Genomic DNA, 19,844 nt, shown 5'->3' with positions numbered 1-19,844 from the left:
GTGTTGCTGGCCACATCCAGCAGCTGCAAGTACTCATCTGCACCATCCACTAGACGCTGCAGAGCCAATGAGAAAACATAAAAATCACACCAGTAAACAGTTCCATATAAGTGGAACAAAAAAAAAAAGGTGACAGATACTTGGACTATGTAAAGAAATCGTGGAGTATGGAAGTTCCCAGGGGATAAAAATGGGGAAACAAAGAAAATAAATTGATTGCCCAACTTTAATACCCTCAATCAATTAATTGTTTGTCAATTTCAATCAGTTTAATAAACGAAAGGTAGAGCACATGAGTTGAACAAAGAGAGCAAAGTAGGTCCAAGACAAATTTTAAAAAGATTTCAGTCATGCCCTACTATTTCTCTGCTTCAGTTGCCGGGCTATGTTAACCAACACCACCCCCGTGTGCGCAAAAAGTTAAAAGAAAAAAGAAGCTAAGTTTATATGGTGAAAGTCACCTTATCTGCCTCAGCCAAACCCTTGCAAATTCTAGCTTTTTGTTCATCTGGTATATCATCTACCTCAACAACCACATCAAATAACTGGCAGAAGCATTATATTAGTGTCAGATACTAGACAATGATGACCGATCATGGATGAAAATAAAGAAATTGGACCTGAGAAAGCATCTGAGAAACCGGAAACCCTTCTGCAATAACATTATTGACTTCCTTATTTGCCAAATCGAAGTTGCCGCTTTTGCATGCAGCATAAAGTGCCTCAACAACTTCTTGAGGGATAACCTGATACATTGAAATTTAAAAGTCAAGGCATGCCAAGGTCAGTTAAATAGAGCAAAAACAGAAAGAAGAAAAAAGCACCTAATTGTTATACTTTTATGCAGTTTGCTCTTCACTCGTAAAAAGATTCATGAAAGAAAAAGCCACATTAAATGACAATTTGCTTAGGTGTTTCACTATATAGGTAGCCAACACAGAGAAACACAATGTACAGAAGTTCAATTTTAATTCAATCTGAACATCTTCTGGTCAGTCTAAATAAATTATAAAAAGGCCCTATTTGAGAGCAAATTTCCCTTTGCTTATTTTTGCAGCAGCTTATGCATCCATGTCAACCATCAAGACTCCTTTGTTCTACAGAGCAGTTTTTCATAAACTAGCTATCTAGGGTAAAAGATGATCGGTCCAAAAATAAATCTAGAGAAATCTAATATTAACCAATGCAAATTTGTATAGTAGAGTTACTAAACTAGGAACTTTAAGCATAATGTATCATATAACTTACCCCAGATACACTAAGTAGGTCCTCCGATGAAATTGTTGATCCAAATAAGCGAGCAGCTCCCTGCAATATTCCATAATACAATATTCAGCATTTGCAAAAGGATGAGAGATCTGCCCAATTGACCAGCATGACCAATAAACATATACGTGCATGTCATCAAAAACAACTTATAAGTCAAAAAGCAGAGTTTATAGTGAAAATGATGAAGATAGCTTTACCAATTCTATCTTCCTAAATATAAAGACCCACAACCACATTATTTGTCGAATACTAAAGCATTTAGCAGTGAAACAGCCTTCAATAAAACAGCAAAATTTGTCAACTTGAAGCCCTAACGAAAAGCAAATTTTATCATCATTTCTCATGCAGACACTTGAACTTCACAGAACCTCTTTATGAACCAATGTTAACAAGGGTGACTTATTAACCTCACACACACTAAAGGACTACAGAATATTAGTCACGAATATAAACAGCGCAGCATAGATAATGCAAACTGCATTTTTGCCCATAAACAATGGAGAATCTAGAGTTCCCAGACAAAGTTATTCATTCTATCATTTTCCAACCAAAAAAAATAAGTATTCAAGGTTGCCTTATGCTTTGGACCATGACCAAAGAGTAATACTCAAAAAATTCTCTTAGACCTAACAACGCACAAGTACTTTAAGCATTGGATCGCCCTAAGTAAAGTTGCTGATCCTATATGACCAATTCAGAGACAATTCTTTTGTAGGTACTGAAGAAACAAATAACTGAAGTAATGGAAGATACCAACTTCAGCCTCATCATATTCATTTTGACCTTAGAAGCTTACTATTGTCAATTCTATATGCTAGAAATTTAGTAACGATAGATGTAAAATTCAAATTGCATGGGAAAACATATAGAAGACAAATTCCCTCAGACCTAGGAGAAAGTGTTGTACAAAACAACAACCGCAATACCAAGTAATATTGAGCACAGTAAACCTGTTAGATTTCTAATGGTAACCTGAAATGCAGTTACAAATCATTATTTTGACCCAAATGATTACAGCTGCATAGTAGGAATTGAAGGTGACCCCACTTCTGGGGAAAATATCGTTTACGAAGCAGCAAAATAAACTAAGGCCCAATAAACCGGGCTACTGCAGCGAGCAGAAGAGAAAATTGAGTCCAGTTTCCACAAGTATGCAACCAAATTTTCAAAAGCAAAATAATTTTAGAAGAGCATAGAGAGAATTAGAACCATCATAATTTTCTTAATAATGGGAATATAATGCATTCTAATGCTTACCTGCAAGTATGTAATAGCCCGACGAAGATCACCTTGTGAAATGAAACTTAATGTTGAAAGAGCCTACAGTGAAACATCAAATGTTTTGTAAAGAAGCCATTTAACATACAATCACTCATAAGACAAGCTTTAAGATCCCAGGTTCAAACCTCTGAATCTAAATGAAGACCTTCTTCATTACAAATATGCAATACACGACTGCTCATTATTTCTTCCGAAAGTGGCTTGAACCTGAACTTTGCACATCTTGAAGCAAGCGGCTCTATGATCCTATGAAAATTCAATACCATAATGATTATAATTACCCTTCATTATTTAAAATTTATTATGATATATAAGTAATTGTAGCATTAAAGTGCTAAAAGGTTACCAAATTAAACATATGGTTAAAAACAGAAAAAAGAAACTTGAGGAAAAATAAAAGGAAATGTACCTGCTTATGTAGTTACATATGAAAAAGAATCTTGTAACTTTTGAGTAAGTTTCCATGGTACGTCTCAAGGCATTCTGCAGAGTCAAGTTTAAGTGAAACGAAATTAACAAGTGCCTATACGGACTCAATAATACCAGGATGGCTACAGAAAACCAAGCATGCCTGTGCATCTTCGGTCATTGAATCTGCTTCATCCAGAATAATGATCTTGAACGGTGGACAAGGATAACCCCTAGAAAAACACAAAGGAATAAAAAGATTACTGCCACACTTCAAAGAGGCAGAGGGACAACTGTAAGCTGAAGTGGAAATTTTATTTAACACAAAATATGAGAGCATACCCCTGAGGCTGACCAGATCCTACAGCAACAGCAGCAAAATCTTTGATCTTTGTACGAACAACATTGATTCCACGTTCATCACTTGCATTTAGCTCCAACACCCTAGACTTGTAGAGTTCAGGTCTGCAGAAATTGATTTGCAGTTGAAGCACAAACAAACTCAAGTAAAATGTAAAATGAAATTATTAAATAGTCAAAAGGACAGAACAGAACTCTTGCGAACTAAGACAACAAAGACATGTTTTCACAAAGCATCTCACTTAATGAATAAGGATGGAAGCTTAATTCTCAATTTCTACAAAAACTGATTCTAAAATTACCCAAAGAGTTGATGGGCGATGGCGAGTGCCGTAGTGGTTTTGCCGGTGCCGGGTGGGCCGTAGAAGAGCATATGCGGGCACTAAACAATAAATCCATAGGGAATTAGGGTTTTCAAGATAATAAAAACAAATACTAATGATTATCAGAATGAAAGGAATTTGAAAGAGAAGACATATTACATTAGCAGTCTCGAGGGTGTTGGTCAGAACTCGAACCACCTCGTCTTGGTGAGCCACATCTTTCACTTGCTTGGGCCGACTGGGAAACAAAAATATTACCACATCTAAATTTCTTTAAAAAAAATAATAAGGCAAGCAAAATAGAATTAAACAAAAAAATATAGAAATTGTGGAAACAAGTAGAGATTTGTACTATTTTTCAACCCAAGGTTGGGAGCTCTGCAATACTGGCGCCATTTTCCTCCTGCCTGAGTCAAGAGATTTGTACTGTTTTTGGCTTTATGGGTGCGTTTATTTTTATTTTTTTGGTTTTCCCGCTTTTGGCCCAGACAGATGGTATAGGAAGAGGACATCCCAAAACGACCGAGTTTTAGCACTGAGCTTGTTAAGGTTTCCTTTTTATTTTTAACATGACTTTGTATGTTGGATATCCTTTAGGATCGATAAAATGAAATTAATCATTTATAGGAAAAATAGTAGGAATATGTGATCCATTTATAGCATCAGTGTATCTTTGAAAATAAAGTCAATGTCTATGATCGCTTATAATTTTGGATGAAACTTCTACAAATTGAAAACCTGGAACCTTAACTTTTTACTTTTAGTCTCTATTGATTTTCCAAATTTATTTTGAGCATTACAATTCGTTTTGTTGTGTTTACAAGTTCAAAGAAATATAGCGACTGCCTTCGATGCTATCATGTCTTTGGATAGATGTAACCATCACTTATTCACCACTGCATCTGTAAAGTGCAATACAACATGTGATTCCATCTTAAACATTCTATAACTTTTACAGGAGTTTATAAAGTTTTACATACCTAATTCCATCCATCAAAATAATTGAATCTATTTTCTTGTTTCGTTAAGTATTTCATGTGATATATTTTTTTTTAGGAAAGAAAAAATTCATTAAATTTTAATCATGCGGGGAAAACAAATGCCTAGTTTATTGTTCACCAACTGCCTTCAATGGCTAAAATGGGTATAACAAAAAAGGCAAATTCATCTTCTAAGGCAAAACCTACGTTAGTCATATTAACAGTATCTATGTTGCTTTTTCTGAAGATATGTTTTGTGGTGACATTCCATTGTCATCCCAACATCTGCTTAATTGCCTGAATAATGTTTGAATTAGCACAAAGATGGCTTCCATTTGAAGAAATAACCTGCACCGCTTGCTTACTATCCACCAAGAGCTCAATTTTGCAAAAGCCCAAGTCCCACACTAAACAGAGTCCACAGTAAATCTCCTATAGCTCAGCTTTATATGTCGAGCATCTAATAAGCCTTGTAGTGAAAACACCTAGCCACTTTTTTTCCAAATCTTGTAAAACACCCCTAGCAACCAAGACACCAAAAGATTTTCGAAAGGCCCCATTGGTATTCAAAGTCACCCAACCACTAGATGGTGTTGTCCACCCAACTAAAACCACTTTCTTCTTACTTGCAGAACACTAAACTCATCAATAACATAGTAGGAAGCATTGACAAATATCCAAAAGCCTTAATATAGTATTAAGGCGCCCCTCCAAAGCAATCAATTTCCCTTCAAAAATGAAAGTGTTTCTCCACTTCCAAATGAGCCAACAAGTAATGTAAAAAAAAAAAACTGACCATGAAATGTTTTTAACCATTAATTTACGACAAGCAAAATTAAAAGCAAACCATTCCGTGATAGTCAAGACGTTGAAGAAACTATGCCAATCACTCAGTAGCATATGTTGCCAAAGAACAACAACAAATGGACAATCACGAAATAGGTGAAGCACTAATTCTTCTTCTGTTTACATAAAGAAGATGCTGAATCATTAGATAAAAGGCCCCTAGTGCATTATTTGCTTGTCAATATACATTCATGTAAACATTGAAATAAGAAAGTGCAAATTCGATTAGGCCCTTTCCATTGCCACACCATATTTCGTATTTCACCTTTATTTACAGATGGGGGCATTGTCGCTTCAGTTAATATGTTGCAAGCAGAGGACATAGAAAATACACTTATCGAAGTTAAAACCCAAAAAGGTTCGTCTGTAAAATCAAAATATAATGGAGGAAGCATATTAGCTAACATTTTACGCTCCACTTCCATCTATACACATTATAACAAAACTAAGTTTTAATCACATTTTTTTAAGTGACATATTTAATTGTATAGTAAAATTTTAAAAAGTGCAGCTATTTAAACTTTTAACTTTACTTTTTTTCACATTGAGTAGCAATAAAAAAAAGTGCAGCTTTTGCTAGTGTATGCAATGTCTATGGTTACATTTTATTCATAATGCATTTAAAAATTTATATAGTGAAGTTATATATACAAAAATGTTTTAAAAAGCATTAAAAAAGTGTTATAAAAAATATTTTTAGCAACACATTTTAAATGTGTTGTCTTAAGTCAAATTTGTTATAGTGACATTAGCTATATGTTCCAAGTCCTAAGTGCCATCAAGTAGTAACGTATCTCGAACATGACTGTTATCATCAACAAAGCAACCAACCAATTGTTCAGCCTTCAATAATGATCTTTCACCTAACCAATTGGCACTCTAAAAATGTGCTGTTCGACCGTCACCAATAGCCCATTTGATATGTCTTTTGAAAGTTTATCAAAGTTTACTCAAAGCATATCATAAAGAAGAGGCATCACTCCTATAAACAAAAAGTAGTAAGATTAATAACTAGTTTCTAGCACAACTTCATTAAGAAAGCGTCATTCATTCTTTTGAGAGATTTAATTCTCAAACCACCTACAGTTTTTGATTGACAAACCTTCTTCCATTTTATAAGATGCACTTTTGAATTATACGAACCACCACCCCAAAGAAAATTGAGACAGTAGGCCTTAATTTTTCTATAACTCTTACTGGGCAAAGATATAGTTTACATTACATAATACGGAATTGTGGATAGAACAAACTTAACTAGAGTTAGTCTACTTGTGAATGAAAGAGAAGAAGCCTTCCATGAAAATAACTTGTTATAAACTTTTTTTTCCAAAAACTGAAAATAATTAAACCGTCTTCTACCATGAAATAAAGGCACACCCAGGTACGTTCCAAAATCCTCTGAGTACGCAAAACCTGAGTAAGCTTTAAGATTATTTATGTTATCTCTAGAAACATTTCTAGAGCAATGAACGGACGATTTTGCCACATTCACTTTTTCACCTAAGGAGACACAAAAATCTTCCAACATTCCCATAATCACCTCTATTTGTGTGAAAAAAGCCTAAGCAAAATAGAAAAGGTCATTAGCAAAGAAAAGGTGTGACAATGGTGGGCATCTCCTACTAAGTCTGATAGATTTCCAAGAGCCATTGGAAACAACAATGATAATTCCATGGGCCAATCTTTCCATGTAAAAAACAAATAAATACGAGAAAAGCAGATTTCCTTGTTGTATGCCACGAGAAGGACTACAGCTATTAGATAATTCACCATTCCATAAAACTTAAGACTTGCTACGATGCCAGCTATCCACCAAAATATCAATTAAAGGTTTAGGAATGTTAGCATCGACCAATGTATCATAAATAAACTCCCATCGTAAGCGATCATAAGCTTTTTCTAGGTCAATCTTGAGTATCATCCACCCCACTTTACCCTGTTTCTTATTGAAAAAGTGGACTAGTTCCTAAGCAATCACAATAGTCTATAATTTGTCTACTAAGGAAAAAACTAAATTGTGTCTCCTTTATCAAACTACCTATCATAGGTTTCAATCTGTTCATAATGACCTTCATCAAAACTTTAAACACAATCAATAGCAGGTTAACAAGTCTAAATTAGGTAATTATTTTCAAGGTTCTTTACCTTAAGAATTAAGGTAATAACTTATCTACAAAGTTCCTCACCACTACCATACCATTAAATACATTCTTCACATAACTAATTATATTGTCTCCAACATTGTTCTAATGAGACTGAAAGAACAATGCCCGAAAACCATCTACACAAGGGCCTTTAAGTGGCTTCATCTCAAACAGAGCATTACATACCTTTTCACTTTCCACTGGTTGTGCATATTACTATATTCTGATTGATCTCTAACAAGGAACATATCTTTAATTGGGAAAGGTTGGAGAACATCATATTCTTTTGCATATAACTTGCCAAAGAAGTCAATTACATGATTCCAAATTAACTCCTAATTGTCATACCAAGAATAGTCCTCAATTTTGAATCGTAGGATTTTCATTTTACTCTTTTGACATGTCGCACATACATGAAAGTAGCTAGTATTTCTATCTCCTAATTGAAGCCAATCCATTCTCAATTTCTGCATCAAAAAGATCTTTTTCTGCAATAGCACTATCTCATATTCTAATTTCAAGTTAAATTCAAGTAATTAAAGATCTTTAGAAGGATGAATTTCAAAGGCTTTCACAATGCCAACTAGTCTAGCCAAGAGTCTTTTCTTTAATAGAAAATGTTACCAAACACTGCTTTGTTTCACTATTTAACTTTAGTTGTAAAGTTCTGTAAAGCATCATAGATAGGTAGATTATTTTCCCAAGTTTGCTGAACAAATTTAGGAAATTCTAAATGACAAAGCCCTGCAACTTGAAATCGAAATCCCACACCATGTGAAACAACATGTCTTTCACTTGTTCTAATCAAAATAGGATAATGATCGGAACCAACAGGAAGTAGATGTTGTACAAGAACTTCATGGAATCATAACCTCCAGTTAGAAGAACAAATAGCCCTATCAATTCTTTCAGCCACAAGTCCTCTCTTCCATGTATATCTCAATCCTTAGAAGCTCATATCAAGTAGTTTAAGGTCATTCATAAAGGACTAGAACAAAGAACATGGCCCACTACCCTTTGTTGAATCTCCAAGTTTCTCATGCAAAAATAGGAAAACATTGAAATCACTAATAATCATCCAAGGTCCATTGATAATGTATGCAGAATAATACAGTTCCTTCTATAATTCTTTTTGAATTGTTGGATTAGGATTTCCATATACTGCTAAAACATACCATGGATTTGTAGATTGATAGTCGACAATCAAATGAAGACACTGACTATGATTTCTTGGAACAGAGATTTGAACTATATTATTCCATAGTAACCATATTTCACCAGAAAAACTCGTAGCCTTAATACGGTGTGATCTATCAAAATTAGTTAGACGAATTATCCTATCCATTAACATGCCATTAACTCTTGGTTTAACAATAATCATAATGGAAATCTCATATTGCCTTATGTAATCTTTCGCAATTCTTAAGAAATTAGTACTACCTGCACCTTGACAATTTCAGACTAGAAAATTCATTGATATTAATAGAAAGTAAAAAAAATAGAAATGTCCAAGGGTTACTTATAGGTTCACCTGCTATCCATCACCAATGTGGAATTAACCTAAACCATTTGGTGCTCACTCGAAGACTCTAACTTCTATGAGGGACCACCATTTTGATTTTTTGAAACCCTATTCAAATCTTCCATAGTGTTTGACTCCATGTCACCTTGATCTTTAAAAAAAAAGGCTATTTTTCAATCGTGCCTTCTTTTTAAGGGAGGTTTTTTGAATTTGAGTCAATCCCCACTTATCAAGCAGTTTTTCCTCCTTATCATGTAATGTAATACCTCTATGCCTTACCCCTACGGATGGAGAAGAGACTTTATATTTCATTTTAACAGTGAGGACTTTGAAATTCATGGCATGATTATTAAATCGAACCATAGAATGTTTCTCTGGGTTAAGAGAAGTAGATTATGGTAAAGCCCTTTCTTCCTGCTTTTTTTGTTAACATGAAACAGCATCAATTTTATTACGTCTAACTTCCTTACTAGTTTTGAGATTTTCTATTGCCACATCAACACATTCCACAACATAGTCCATCACTGACATTACCTCTTTACCATTCTCTTTTAGTGACAAAGTTGGCCATTCAACATCATTAAATGAAGTAGGAGATTGATCACATCTTGTTTGTAATACCAGTATTTCCTTAGAATTTTTGTTTGCAAAGGCTTCATGATTAGTTTCCCTACAAGCATCCCTAGCAGAAGACTCTTTCATTCTTGCAACCCTTGTTACAAGGGTCTCATTTACAACCAAACCTTCCAAAACTAAAAACTTTGAACCATTGGGCTGCTGCTTGGCAGGCCTCGAATTCATGGTAGAATTTTGTTTGACCAAACCACTCCTAGGCTTATGTCTAGTTACTAACATCCATGAACCAAACAACTCATCACTTGCTTGAGACCCACTAGGTGTTTCTTTTTTAACATTAAGAGCTTCAATCTGTAAATCAGTACCATGACACTTTCCTTTCAAATGACCACACAAACCACACAAAAAACAAACTTTAAGAAGGCCCTCATACTCAATGGTCTACGTCTTCCCATTAAGTAGTAATCTAGATATCAATGGCTTCAAAAGATCTAACTCAACTGCTATACAAGTAAATTTGCCACTTTTTTCTAGAGATGTATTATAGTTAATTTTCAAAAGCTTACCCAGAAGAGAAGCAATTCTTTTTAAAACTGACTTGTGGTATAAATGGAGAGGCATACCAGGAAGCCTTACCACACTGCTACCATAGATAGATTTTGAGAATCCCTGACATACAACAAAGTTTAAGGATTTACCATAAGGTAATGGCCTTTGCACCATCCAAAAACCCTTTAAAAGGGCATTTAGATAATCATCTTCTTCTACAAATTTAATCATAAAACTCTTCTTATCTAAATCAATGATCGAACATTTCCCTTTAGGATCCCATAAAAACTCAATCTTTTCGCTTAATGACCTAAATAAGATAGATTTCCCTAATAAACGCATAATAGCAAATCCCCTCCAACTTTTTGCTAGTTCCTCATGCTTTTTTTTTTTATGAAATTTTGATCAATTGGATGCTGTTAATCATTTCAAACTTAAAATCCTTTGTCTCATCTCTTTCAGATATACTATTGTACACATCAACATCAGCCAAGGATTCCTCGTCATTAATTTCATCCCTATCTGTATCCATATTTTTATTTGAAAATAAATCATCTCCTTCAGAATTCATCAACGCATCCTTAAGAGAAGGATTGTTATGGACCACCATTGTATTGCCAGTAGACAGATTCTCCAAACTCTCACTATGTAGATGAACTTTTTTTTTGGATCAATCGTCCAAAAGTGAAAGAGTGTTCGTCTTGAGTAGCACACCTGCCGTCACCTCCAACTCCATTCATTTCTCTTTTTAAAACTTGTTTGTTTTTAGTGTTTAAGATTTCATGTGATATATAATTGCACTAGCAGCTCCTCTATAAATGTTTTGATAAAACCTTGTACATTTTATTCTTTTTACAACTTATACTGATGTTTTGATTTCATTAAAAGACATCTGTTTAATAATATCAAAATATGTAAGTAGAAATCCAAATATATCAACTAAAAAATAAATATTATTTCAAATAAATCCAATAGAACAAATAACAATTCAAATAAATATAGCATAGATAATAGCAAATTCTGTCAAACACCAATTCAATTACACATAACAAGTAACACAAGTGTAAAAAGAAAGTAGTATAAAATTCAACATCAACCTAAAATAAACAAATCAAATCTTAAACTAATCAACTACTCCCACCATAGTTTTTTGATAGTTTATACTCATATAGAATCCAATTTAGCTTATCACTTAAATCTAGCAAAGAAATAAAAATGAGTCTATTTTTTGCCTTTTTAACCAATTGTAGTGCAAAATTAAATTCATCAACACTCAATCTCCCTTCATTTTGTATAGATTTCAATGCTCAAATGCACTCTCGAATATTATATTGTCCTATGGCTTATGATGACACTGAAATTGCAACACTTTCAACTATGTTATGACTTTCTGCTGCCTCACACAATCATTTCAATATTCTTTGCAAGCTTGTTGCAGTCTCAATTTTTGTCTTACCTTTTGTCCTTTTTTTTTCTTTTTTTCTGGCACTATTTTTTTCCTTTCGATTTGGGGTGTTTACCATAAGACTATCATCTTCATCACAATTGATTTCTTTAATATCAGATTCAACACTGTCTTGTAGTGAAGTTAGATTTACAAATTTGATAGTATCTTCAATTGGCACACTCATCACTAGTGTCCATGCATTTTGACTAGTGGCTACTATATCCCCAAATATAAATTTCAATTCATTAGCATGTTTTAGTCCGTGATACCGAAATCTAGTATATTTTGGATTGACTTTCACAAACATTAAAGAAAAAGAGCTTTTAAACAACGTGCATGTGTAAATAATTTATAATAGTTAAAACATATAAAATTTAAAATAATTACTTTTATTTTGACTTTCCACCATGTGGCATCAGCTTCGATGGTTACCGTCTTGTGATTCTAACCTAAACTTGTTTCTTTACGCTTCAATTGTTTCTGCTGCCTCACACAATCATTTCAATATTTTTTGCAAGCTTGTTGCAGTCTAAATTTTTGTCTTACCCTTTGTCCTTTTTTTTTCTTTTTTTTCTGACATTATTTTTTTCCTCTTGATTTGGGGTGTTTACCATAAGACTATCATCTTCATCACAATTGATTTCTTCAATATCAGATTCGACACTGTCTTGTAGTGAAGTTAGATTTACAAATTTGATAGTATCTTCAATTGGCACACTCATCACTAGTGTCCATGCATTTTGACCGGTGGCTACTATATCCCCAAATATAAATTTCAATTCATTAGCATGTTTTAGCTCGTGATATCGAAATCTAGCATATTTTAGATTGACTTACACAAACATTAAAGAAAAAGAGCTTTTAAACAACGTGCATGTGTAAAATAATTTATAGTAATTAAAACATAAAAAATTTAAAATAATTATTTTTATGTTGGCTTTCCACCATGTGGCATCAGCTTCGATGGTTACCGCCTTGTGATTCTAACCTAAACTTGTTTCTTTACATTTCAATTGTTTCCATAAAATCCATTCATTTCTTAGATTATTCAATTTATTTTTCAATTACTTTTGAATATAGTTTTTATTAGCACGAGCATTAAATTCCATTACTAAAACTTCCCATCGTTTAATTGTGAATGAAATTTTTGGTTTTTTATATTTTTTTTAATTGGAAGAATGGGAATTTAAACTCTACTTTCTAAGCAGAGGGAACATGCACCAACCAATGAGCCAAATGCTCAGATACTGATTTTTCATACTTACGAATTCATCTGTACAAACTTGAAGTAAGATTTTGATAATGGCCAAATTCCACTTTACATTATATTTGATTTTTCTAAAATTTTAAAATTTGATGGAAACATTTCTTAGTTAGCCATAAACTGCATAAGACATATAAAGCAATAAATCTTGTGTTATCACTATCCAAGGGCTTGTCATTGGACCAAAATGGTCCATTAGGATCGCATATGCATTATACCAAATACAATTAAATTAAAATACATAACAAGGAACAAGATACTCGAAATTCACACAACTATATGTCACTCATAAATCATCAAACATGACTCCAAATCTTGCATAACATTTAGGGACACTTACAGAAAAAATCGAAAACAGGCAAATTACCAGAAATCATATCCATTAAAAGATAATGCTTTCTAGAAAAGTAACAATTAGTTATTTGAATACATTTTTAATCTTTTGTAATTTTAATAAAATTCAATATAGATCAAATCTCAATATATTTACCTACACTTTGGAATAGAAAAAAGACAATATTAGAACAAAGGCGACTAGATAAGACTATTAGATGTAGAGCTACTCCATACTAATTCATTAGCCTTATGTTGATCTAAACCCAAAATATAAGACTCATCAAGATCTTTTAACAATTTGAATGAAACTAGGATTTTTACCAAAACCCAAAACGACAACATTGAGTCTTTAAATTGTTCATCGACAACTCAAATACATATCTCAAAATTAAAAGAAATAAAAAGATATTCCAAATTAAGCTTAAGAAAAAAAGAAACAAAAAGAAAATGAAAAATAGAATAGAAAGAATAAGTACCTAAATACAACTTTGAATTTTGGGTTTCTTTCCTCTTAATCTTTGTAAAAACAAAAAAATCTTTGCCAGATTTTTTTTTTTTAGTAATTTTTGGAAGGAAAGGTAAAGAAGAGGAAGATCGCAATTTGTGATGGAAAAGGTTATTTGCAAAAAAAAAAAAAAGAGAGGAGAGGGAAATTGATTGAGAGAGATGATTATTTTTTAAGAAAGTAACGGTAAAATTATTTTTAATGGAAAATACTTTTGAAACAAAAAAATATCCCAAAAAATTGATGTATTTAAAAGAAAAAAAGCTTTTTTATCGAGCTTTTCTTAAAACTCTGCTTTCAAAACTTCTCAAAATCCTATTTGACTTAACTTTTACTTTAAAAAGTAAATAAGTTGAAAAAAAATTAAACCAAATAAACACTTATAATTTTATATGTTTATAAATTCTTTTAAAGTCTAACACCTTTTTAATTTTATGAAATTTTATCAAAACGACAAATTTGCATTCGAAAACATAATCAAGTATTTATTATGATTTTACATGTTTATAAATTTTTATCACAATAAAAATTTTATTATTTTTACAAAAAAAAACCTATTAAAATAAAATATTTACATTGAGACATATTTTTTCATTCAAACCCACTTATAAATTCAACCTACGAAAAACACTTTATTTTCATCTGAAAAAACCAATAAATGTAAAAAGTTGGAATAGAAAATATGAAATAATTACTCTTATATCGTACAAAACCACTTATTCCTTTGTAGTAATACATGGCAAGAAGCAATTTGTAATACCAGCAGCAATGATACCAATAAAAAAGATATAAAAAGAAAAACAGTGAACAGCCTATACTTGATCCTGTTGACAAGCATTTCATAATGAAAATGTCTTCAAGTATGTATACTGTATACAATTCAAATTCTTCACTAACTCAGCCGAATCAATGTTGCTTTTCCCAAAAATGTGAGCAAAATGAAGATCCTATTCCTAAGCTACAAATTCAACATTTACATCTAACTTCATCCAACAGAGTATTGGAAGGCACCTGAATACTGGGATGGTATCCAGTGGGCTATTTGCTCCAATCTTGGAAAAACTCCTGAGGTATTGATGCAGGGCAGTACTTCTTTGCCACAAATTTGTACTGATGCAGATGAAAATATGTCAGACTATTAAAACTTTAAAATAACCAATAAAGATTGACAGAAAACTAAGCAACCTGCAACTCAGCAAGTTACCAAAATCTGTTATTTACCCTTTTAATGTCAAGGTGAACTTATTACTTCAATATGGGAAAAGTTTCAGTTCTTGCATCAAGTGCATATTCATTTGGTGGATCATATTATTTGGACCCTTATCATACTGAAAACTTGGACCAACTACAGTATTATAGTCAAACTCTTGCCCAAGAAAGATGGAGAACTACTCACTTTATGCTGACTATACTTTTCTCTGATTGCTGGCAAACTAGCACGACCACCATTACGACAGAGATGATGCAGTGACTTCACACAGTCACACATATCAGAGGGCTGGTATAGTGTGTAATGTTCCAAAATAGAGTCCTATGCAACAGGGTAAAAGAAGTAAACAAATATTACCTAATAGAAGCTATACAAAAGTAGAACAAATTAATAAACATCAGATAAAGAAAATATAATCCGAATAAGTTTGGTATAGAACAAATAAACTTTCTTTGGGACATACCCAAGGTTTCTTTGTAGGAGAGAGTATAAACTTGGCCAAGAAAGCAGCAGAAGCAGCTATTAGCGATGGAGCATAATGAAGCATAGTGTACTCAAGAAGTGACAACTCCACAATGTAGTTGGCCAAATATTCAAACTGCATTGGTTGAACCTACAAAAGGCAGGCATATATTACCATCATCAGTTATTGTGGGTTTTGATATCATTAGTAACAGAGGATTGATAACAAAGCATAATGGCTTGAACCACTGAAGTGATTCTGATATCCAATTATATCTTTTAACTAGGGAACAAACAAAATAAACAACCACATCTGCTGGGCAGATTAATGTGCTTGTCTACTAGTACAAGTATAAAGTTAACTAAACCTACTAAGTGGAGCAAAAACATAAAAGTGTATGTAAAAACGCTAGTCCATGAGGGATACCTGATTGATCATTTGAACAGCATGAACAAAGTGCCTGGGCATTTTTCCTGAATATGTCAATAATCTGGCAACGTTTATAAACTGCAAATTGAATGGAATAAGAGAGTGAAACAGAACCTCAGAAAAAATTTAGCCGTTGGGACTGTCATTTCAAACTTCAAGTAATTTAGCACAGCAGATTCCATTTGCAAAATCTGCAGCAATCAAAGCAGGGAAAAATATGTTTATGTAGGTTGTGATGAATGAAGAAAATTGGAAATGAATCTCTAAATATAATCTGACCTCATCCTTGCAGTATGTGTTATCAGTAACATAACAGAACTCTTTCACTTGAGGTGCACATATCTCCTCGTATTTACTGGCATCAAAATCCCATTTTCATTTATAACCCATTCTTCTTACTAGGCTACATTTAGACACACAAACATGCAGAAAGAAACATGAAATCTTACGAAGCAATCATCATGCAGGCAACTCCAAGCAACTGCAACTGCTGCCTGTTAATTGAATTGCCAGAAAGATAACGATCAATGTAATTCACTGTCAAAAATAGTGTCTCAGGTAGAAGCCTGTATTCTTCAGTAACCTACGGTTAAAATGATAAGGTAAGATCACCATTCAAATGAAGGGGGGAAAACCTGCACATTAAAATAAGTTAGAGGTGTTTGATGAAATTGGCTGTGGTATTTCTAATAATGCAAGGAAGAACCCCTCTTAAATAGTCAAAGTGGCCATTACAAGATAAAGAAACCCTGGAATACAGAGCTGGAAAGGGGCTGTTTCTTGGATTATGTAAACAACCATCGCAATGACATCAACCACCATAATTTACCTCAACTAGCCAATCGATCAGAATAGCTCGCATGCTGGCATTAATATCTTTCTGTACCTTCTCCATGAAGTCTGTAGAAGGCCCTTTTTTGGCCTACGCCGAGGAATAGGATGAAACATATGAAGCAGAAGTCATAGAGCAAATATATACAGATAAAAATATTCATGTTATTCAAAATTCAGAAAATGCAAATGCATGCTGTTTCTATATAGACAATATCAGGTTCAGCAGCATAGCAAGAGAATGTATTACAGATAAGAACCAATGCTGTTAGCACATCTTAGACCTGAAAAGGTTAACCAAGAAGCAGGTATGATAAAAGCTTCATGCCTCAAATTAACAACCTGTGCTACATTTCTATCTCATTTTTTTACTAGCATTTCTTTTCCTTTTTTCTTTATCAATTAATAGCATTTCTATTTGCATTGAACAGTGTCCTACAATGTCCTAAGATAACAAATTACCTCACTGGGCTAGTCATAGTTTTCAAGCTAGACGTAAAAATATAACACAGAAGTAAAAAGTTATCTAAGGCAGAAAAAAATTATCATACCCAAACATCTCTAAAAAAGAACATAAGGACTAGCAACAACAACCTATGCCATAACCCAATTGATAAATATCCCACTATAAGACCATAAATTAATAACCAAAACTTCGATAGGCTACCAAAATATGCATATTTGATTTAAAGAAATAATAAAAAAGAACGAAGATAACAATCCACAGTTCCACAAATACCGGTGCACACACCACAAACTATTATGATTAACTTGAAATTCTATAATTTTTTATTGCAGCTTTCAGTTTATAAATTTCATAAATTATCAGAACAGCTGAAATGTAAAACCTATTTCAACTTGTAGACAACGATTAACCACAAATAAATGAGACTGTTACCACTTGCCAGTATCAACAGTACATGTATAACTACAAGTAAATTCAAATTAGGAAGAAAATAAACATCTAAAATAAGATCAGAAACATAACCAAGCAATACCTATGTAAATCATTTTCTATAAATACTAATAAAGTTAATGTAATGATGTATTTGCACTTCTTTGAAGTGACACTACTTAGGAATCGGACTAGCTATGAAGCAAACAGCTTGTAAATGGCAGAATAGAAAAGATATTATACCTCAGATGCCCGTGCATTCTTGTAAATGTCTTGAGCAATCAGTGTGCAGAACTGTGGATCTTTGGAAGCGTTATCAACAGCAACAGCATTACCATTTGGTCCCATATCCGAAAGTATATTTCTCTTGCAAATCTTCCCTGAGGTTGCTGTACCAAAACAAAATTGAGGAAGGCCAACAAACTAATACAATTATATGATTAAAATATTTTGGCCTAAACTAACCTATTCATACCAGGTATGGAAATTTTAGTTGACAGTTAAAAGAATTAAAACCTAGGCCAACAGAAATGACAGTATGAAGCAAGTTCATATCTACTAGAAGAAAAGAACCTTCTCTCTGCATGTACTTTGATATGCACAGATTGTAGTTTGCCTTCCTCTCAATCCAGTTAACTGCTGAAACATCCTCATTCTCCAAATATTCAAACTCTGGGCTTTTCAAAGAATCACAAGTAGACATGGTCTCGTCTAGAGAGACTGAACCGGAAAGTGATCTATCTGGAGAGATATCCATGCTTCCAGGCGTACACATGCTGCTTGGAGAAAGAAGACCCGAAACTTTAGGGGTAGGTTGATCATCTCCTCTCGTCCAAATTGTATCCATACAAGAAACATCAGCACATGATTCTGGACTCAGAGTTGTAGGCCTAGATAGACCAGGATCCTGAGTGCAAGTAGAAGTTTCCTTCTTCTTGGCAAGTTTGGAGGTACACGGCGCCTTCAAAAACAAAATTAATTAACCTCTGTTTGCAGAAATTAGATTTGAGTTCTGGAGATAAGGTCACATTTTGACAAAAAAGTTTGTTATTAAATAAATTCAAGTTATAAAATATTTACCATCAATCACTTTAAGCTCTATGATACAATAAAAATGGAATTGCTAAAATGATAAATACAGCAGTTAAAAGTGTGTGTATATTTGTGCATGCATATCTGCACTCCTACGGATCAATCACGCATCAAACTTCACCCAACTAGAAGCAGAAAACTGTGAAAGTCAAAATGGACTTGGTATATTAAGACATGCTGTTCTAAGAACACATTATTCAAAACCTGACTCTTCATTTTTTTTGTAACGTACAACACATACTCGACACCTCAAAGTGGATGCAGCTATGGGGCTTGACCCTTCAAACTAAAGGAAAAACATAGAAAGTCCTGAATGAGCCTGGCAAACACATACCAACATCCAACAACTCATTCCTGAATCCGATTAACTTTTACAGTTGAAGACCTAAGAACATATTATGTTATTTCTTTTAATGGTTAGACAGAGAGAAGTAATTAATCAAACCAAAAGTTACAACTGCAACGGAAAAGTTCTTCTCATAATTTTGCAAGGCATCATCCATACGTACAAACTTGACCAAGAATAATCTTTGACACCATAAAATTCAGAAAAGAAAGTAACAAAGAAAAATTAAAAACAAATTAAACGCGCATTTTTTTATCCTAAGAAATTAATTAGGTAAGAAAACATAAAAACAATGGTAAAAGAATTACGAACCATGGGTTTTGAGCGAATAACAACGACCCGTGACCCGTTTGGATACCCATTTCCTTGGTTGGTTATGTCGCTAAGAGCTGCTCTCTTCTTAATAAACTGCGTCTTCACAGCACCCATCTTCTTGCTGTGATTCCCGGTGATCGACGGCCTCTTCGCCGTTGATGATGTCGACGATGTAGACAAACGCCGATTTCGGGTTGACATCATGACCCTAACTGAAACCCTATTGTAGAAATGAAATGAAAGTAGGTTACGTGGGATTCAAGAAATTCAGGAAAACATATATAAATTTCTTTAAAAAAAATAGAAATAATGTAGGGTAATATACCTACCTGTTCTTGATATTTGAAAAGAAATATTTTGATCAAATTGAAATTGAATTAGGGTTTGTTGTTCTTATTCTAATTCTTGAAAAGTTTGAGGAGAAAGAGAATTAATAAAGAAAAGTTTATTTAA

General features: G+C 33.3%; 2 protein-coding genes across 3 annotated transcripts; both read right to left on the bottom strand.

The window, feature by feature from the left end:
- Positions 1–2: 2 nt before the first annotated feature.
- Positions 3–4,125, bottom strand: EMB1968 (ATPase family associated with various cellular activities (AAA); the record flags this gene model as incomplete). The annotated part of the gene is made up of 12 exons (XM_021428466.1): positions 3,994–4,125; positions 3,801–3,879; positions 3,621–3,700; positions 3,301–3,423; positions 3,122–3,191; positions 2,960–3,033; positions 2,676–2,796; positions 2,527–2,589; positions 1,249–1,308; positions 621–746; positions 462–545; positions 3–56 (listed from the first exon to the last, which is right to left on the bottom strand). Coding segments are annotated over exons 1-12 (978 nt in total), but the record flags the coding sequence as incomplete, so codon positions are not given.
- A 10,454-nt stretch (positions 4,126–14,579) lies between these two features.
- Positions 14,580–19,779, bottom strand: LOC110416918 (cyclin-A1-4-like). Of its 2 annotated transcripts, none has more exons than XM_021429060.2 (12): positions 19,721–19,779; positions 19,389–19,611; positions 18,212–18,599; positions 17,882–18,027; positions 16,742–16,834; positions 16,362–16,495; positions 16,192–16,267; positions 16,027–16,103; positions 15,910–15,943; positions 15,484–15,633; positions 15,207–15,341; positions 14,580–14,920 (listed from the first exon to the last, which is right to left on the bottom strand). In XM_021429060.2, the coding sequence occupies exons 2-12, from the start codon at positions 19,593–19,595 to the stop codon at positions 14,849–14,851; spliced, it is 1,512 nt and encodes a 503-aa protein (XP_021284735.1). In that variant the 5' UTR covers positions 19,596–19,611; positions 19,721–19,779; the 3' UTR covers positions 14,580–14,848. The 2 variants fall into 2 exon arrangements, with proteins under 2 accessions (XP_021284735.1, XP_089639722.1); XM_089783596.1 differs by having other exon boundaries at positions 19,717–19,774.
- Between the last annotated feature and the right edge of the window lie 65 nt (positions 19,780–19,844).

The sequence above is a fragment of the Theobroma umbraticum genome, unplaced genomic scaffold (genome assembly GCF_002168275.2).
Source record: "Theobroma umbraticum cultivar Fairchild unplaced genomic scaffold, ASM216827v3 scaffold_51.0, whole genome shotgun sequence".
Taxonomy (NCBI): Eukaryota; Viridiplantae; Streptophyta; class Magnoliopsida; order Malvales; family Malvaceae; genus Theobroma; species Theobroma umbraticum.
This window is presented reverse-complemented; position numbering and strand designations above follow the sequence as displayed.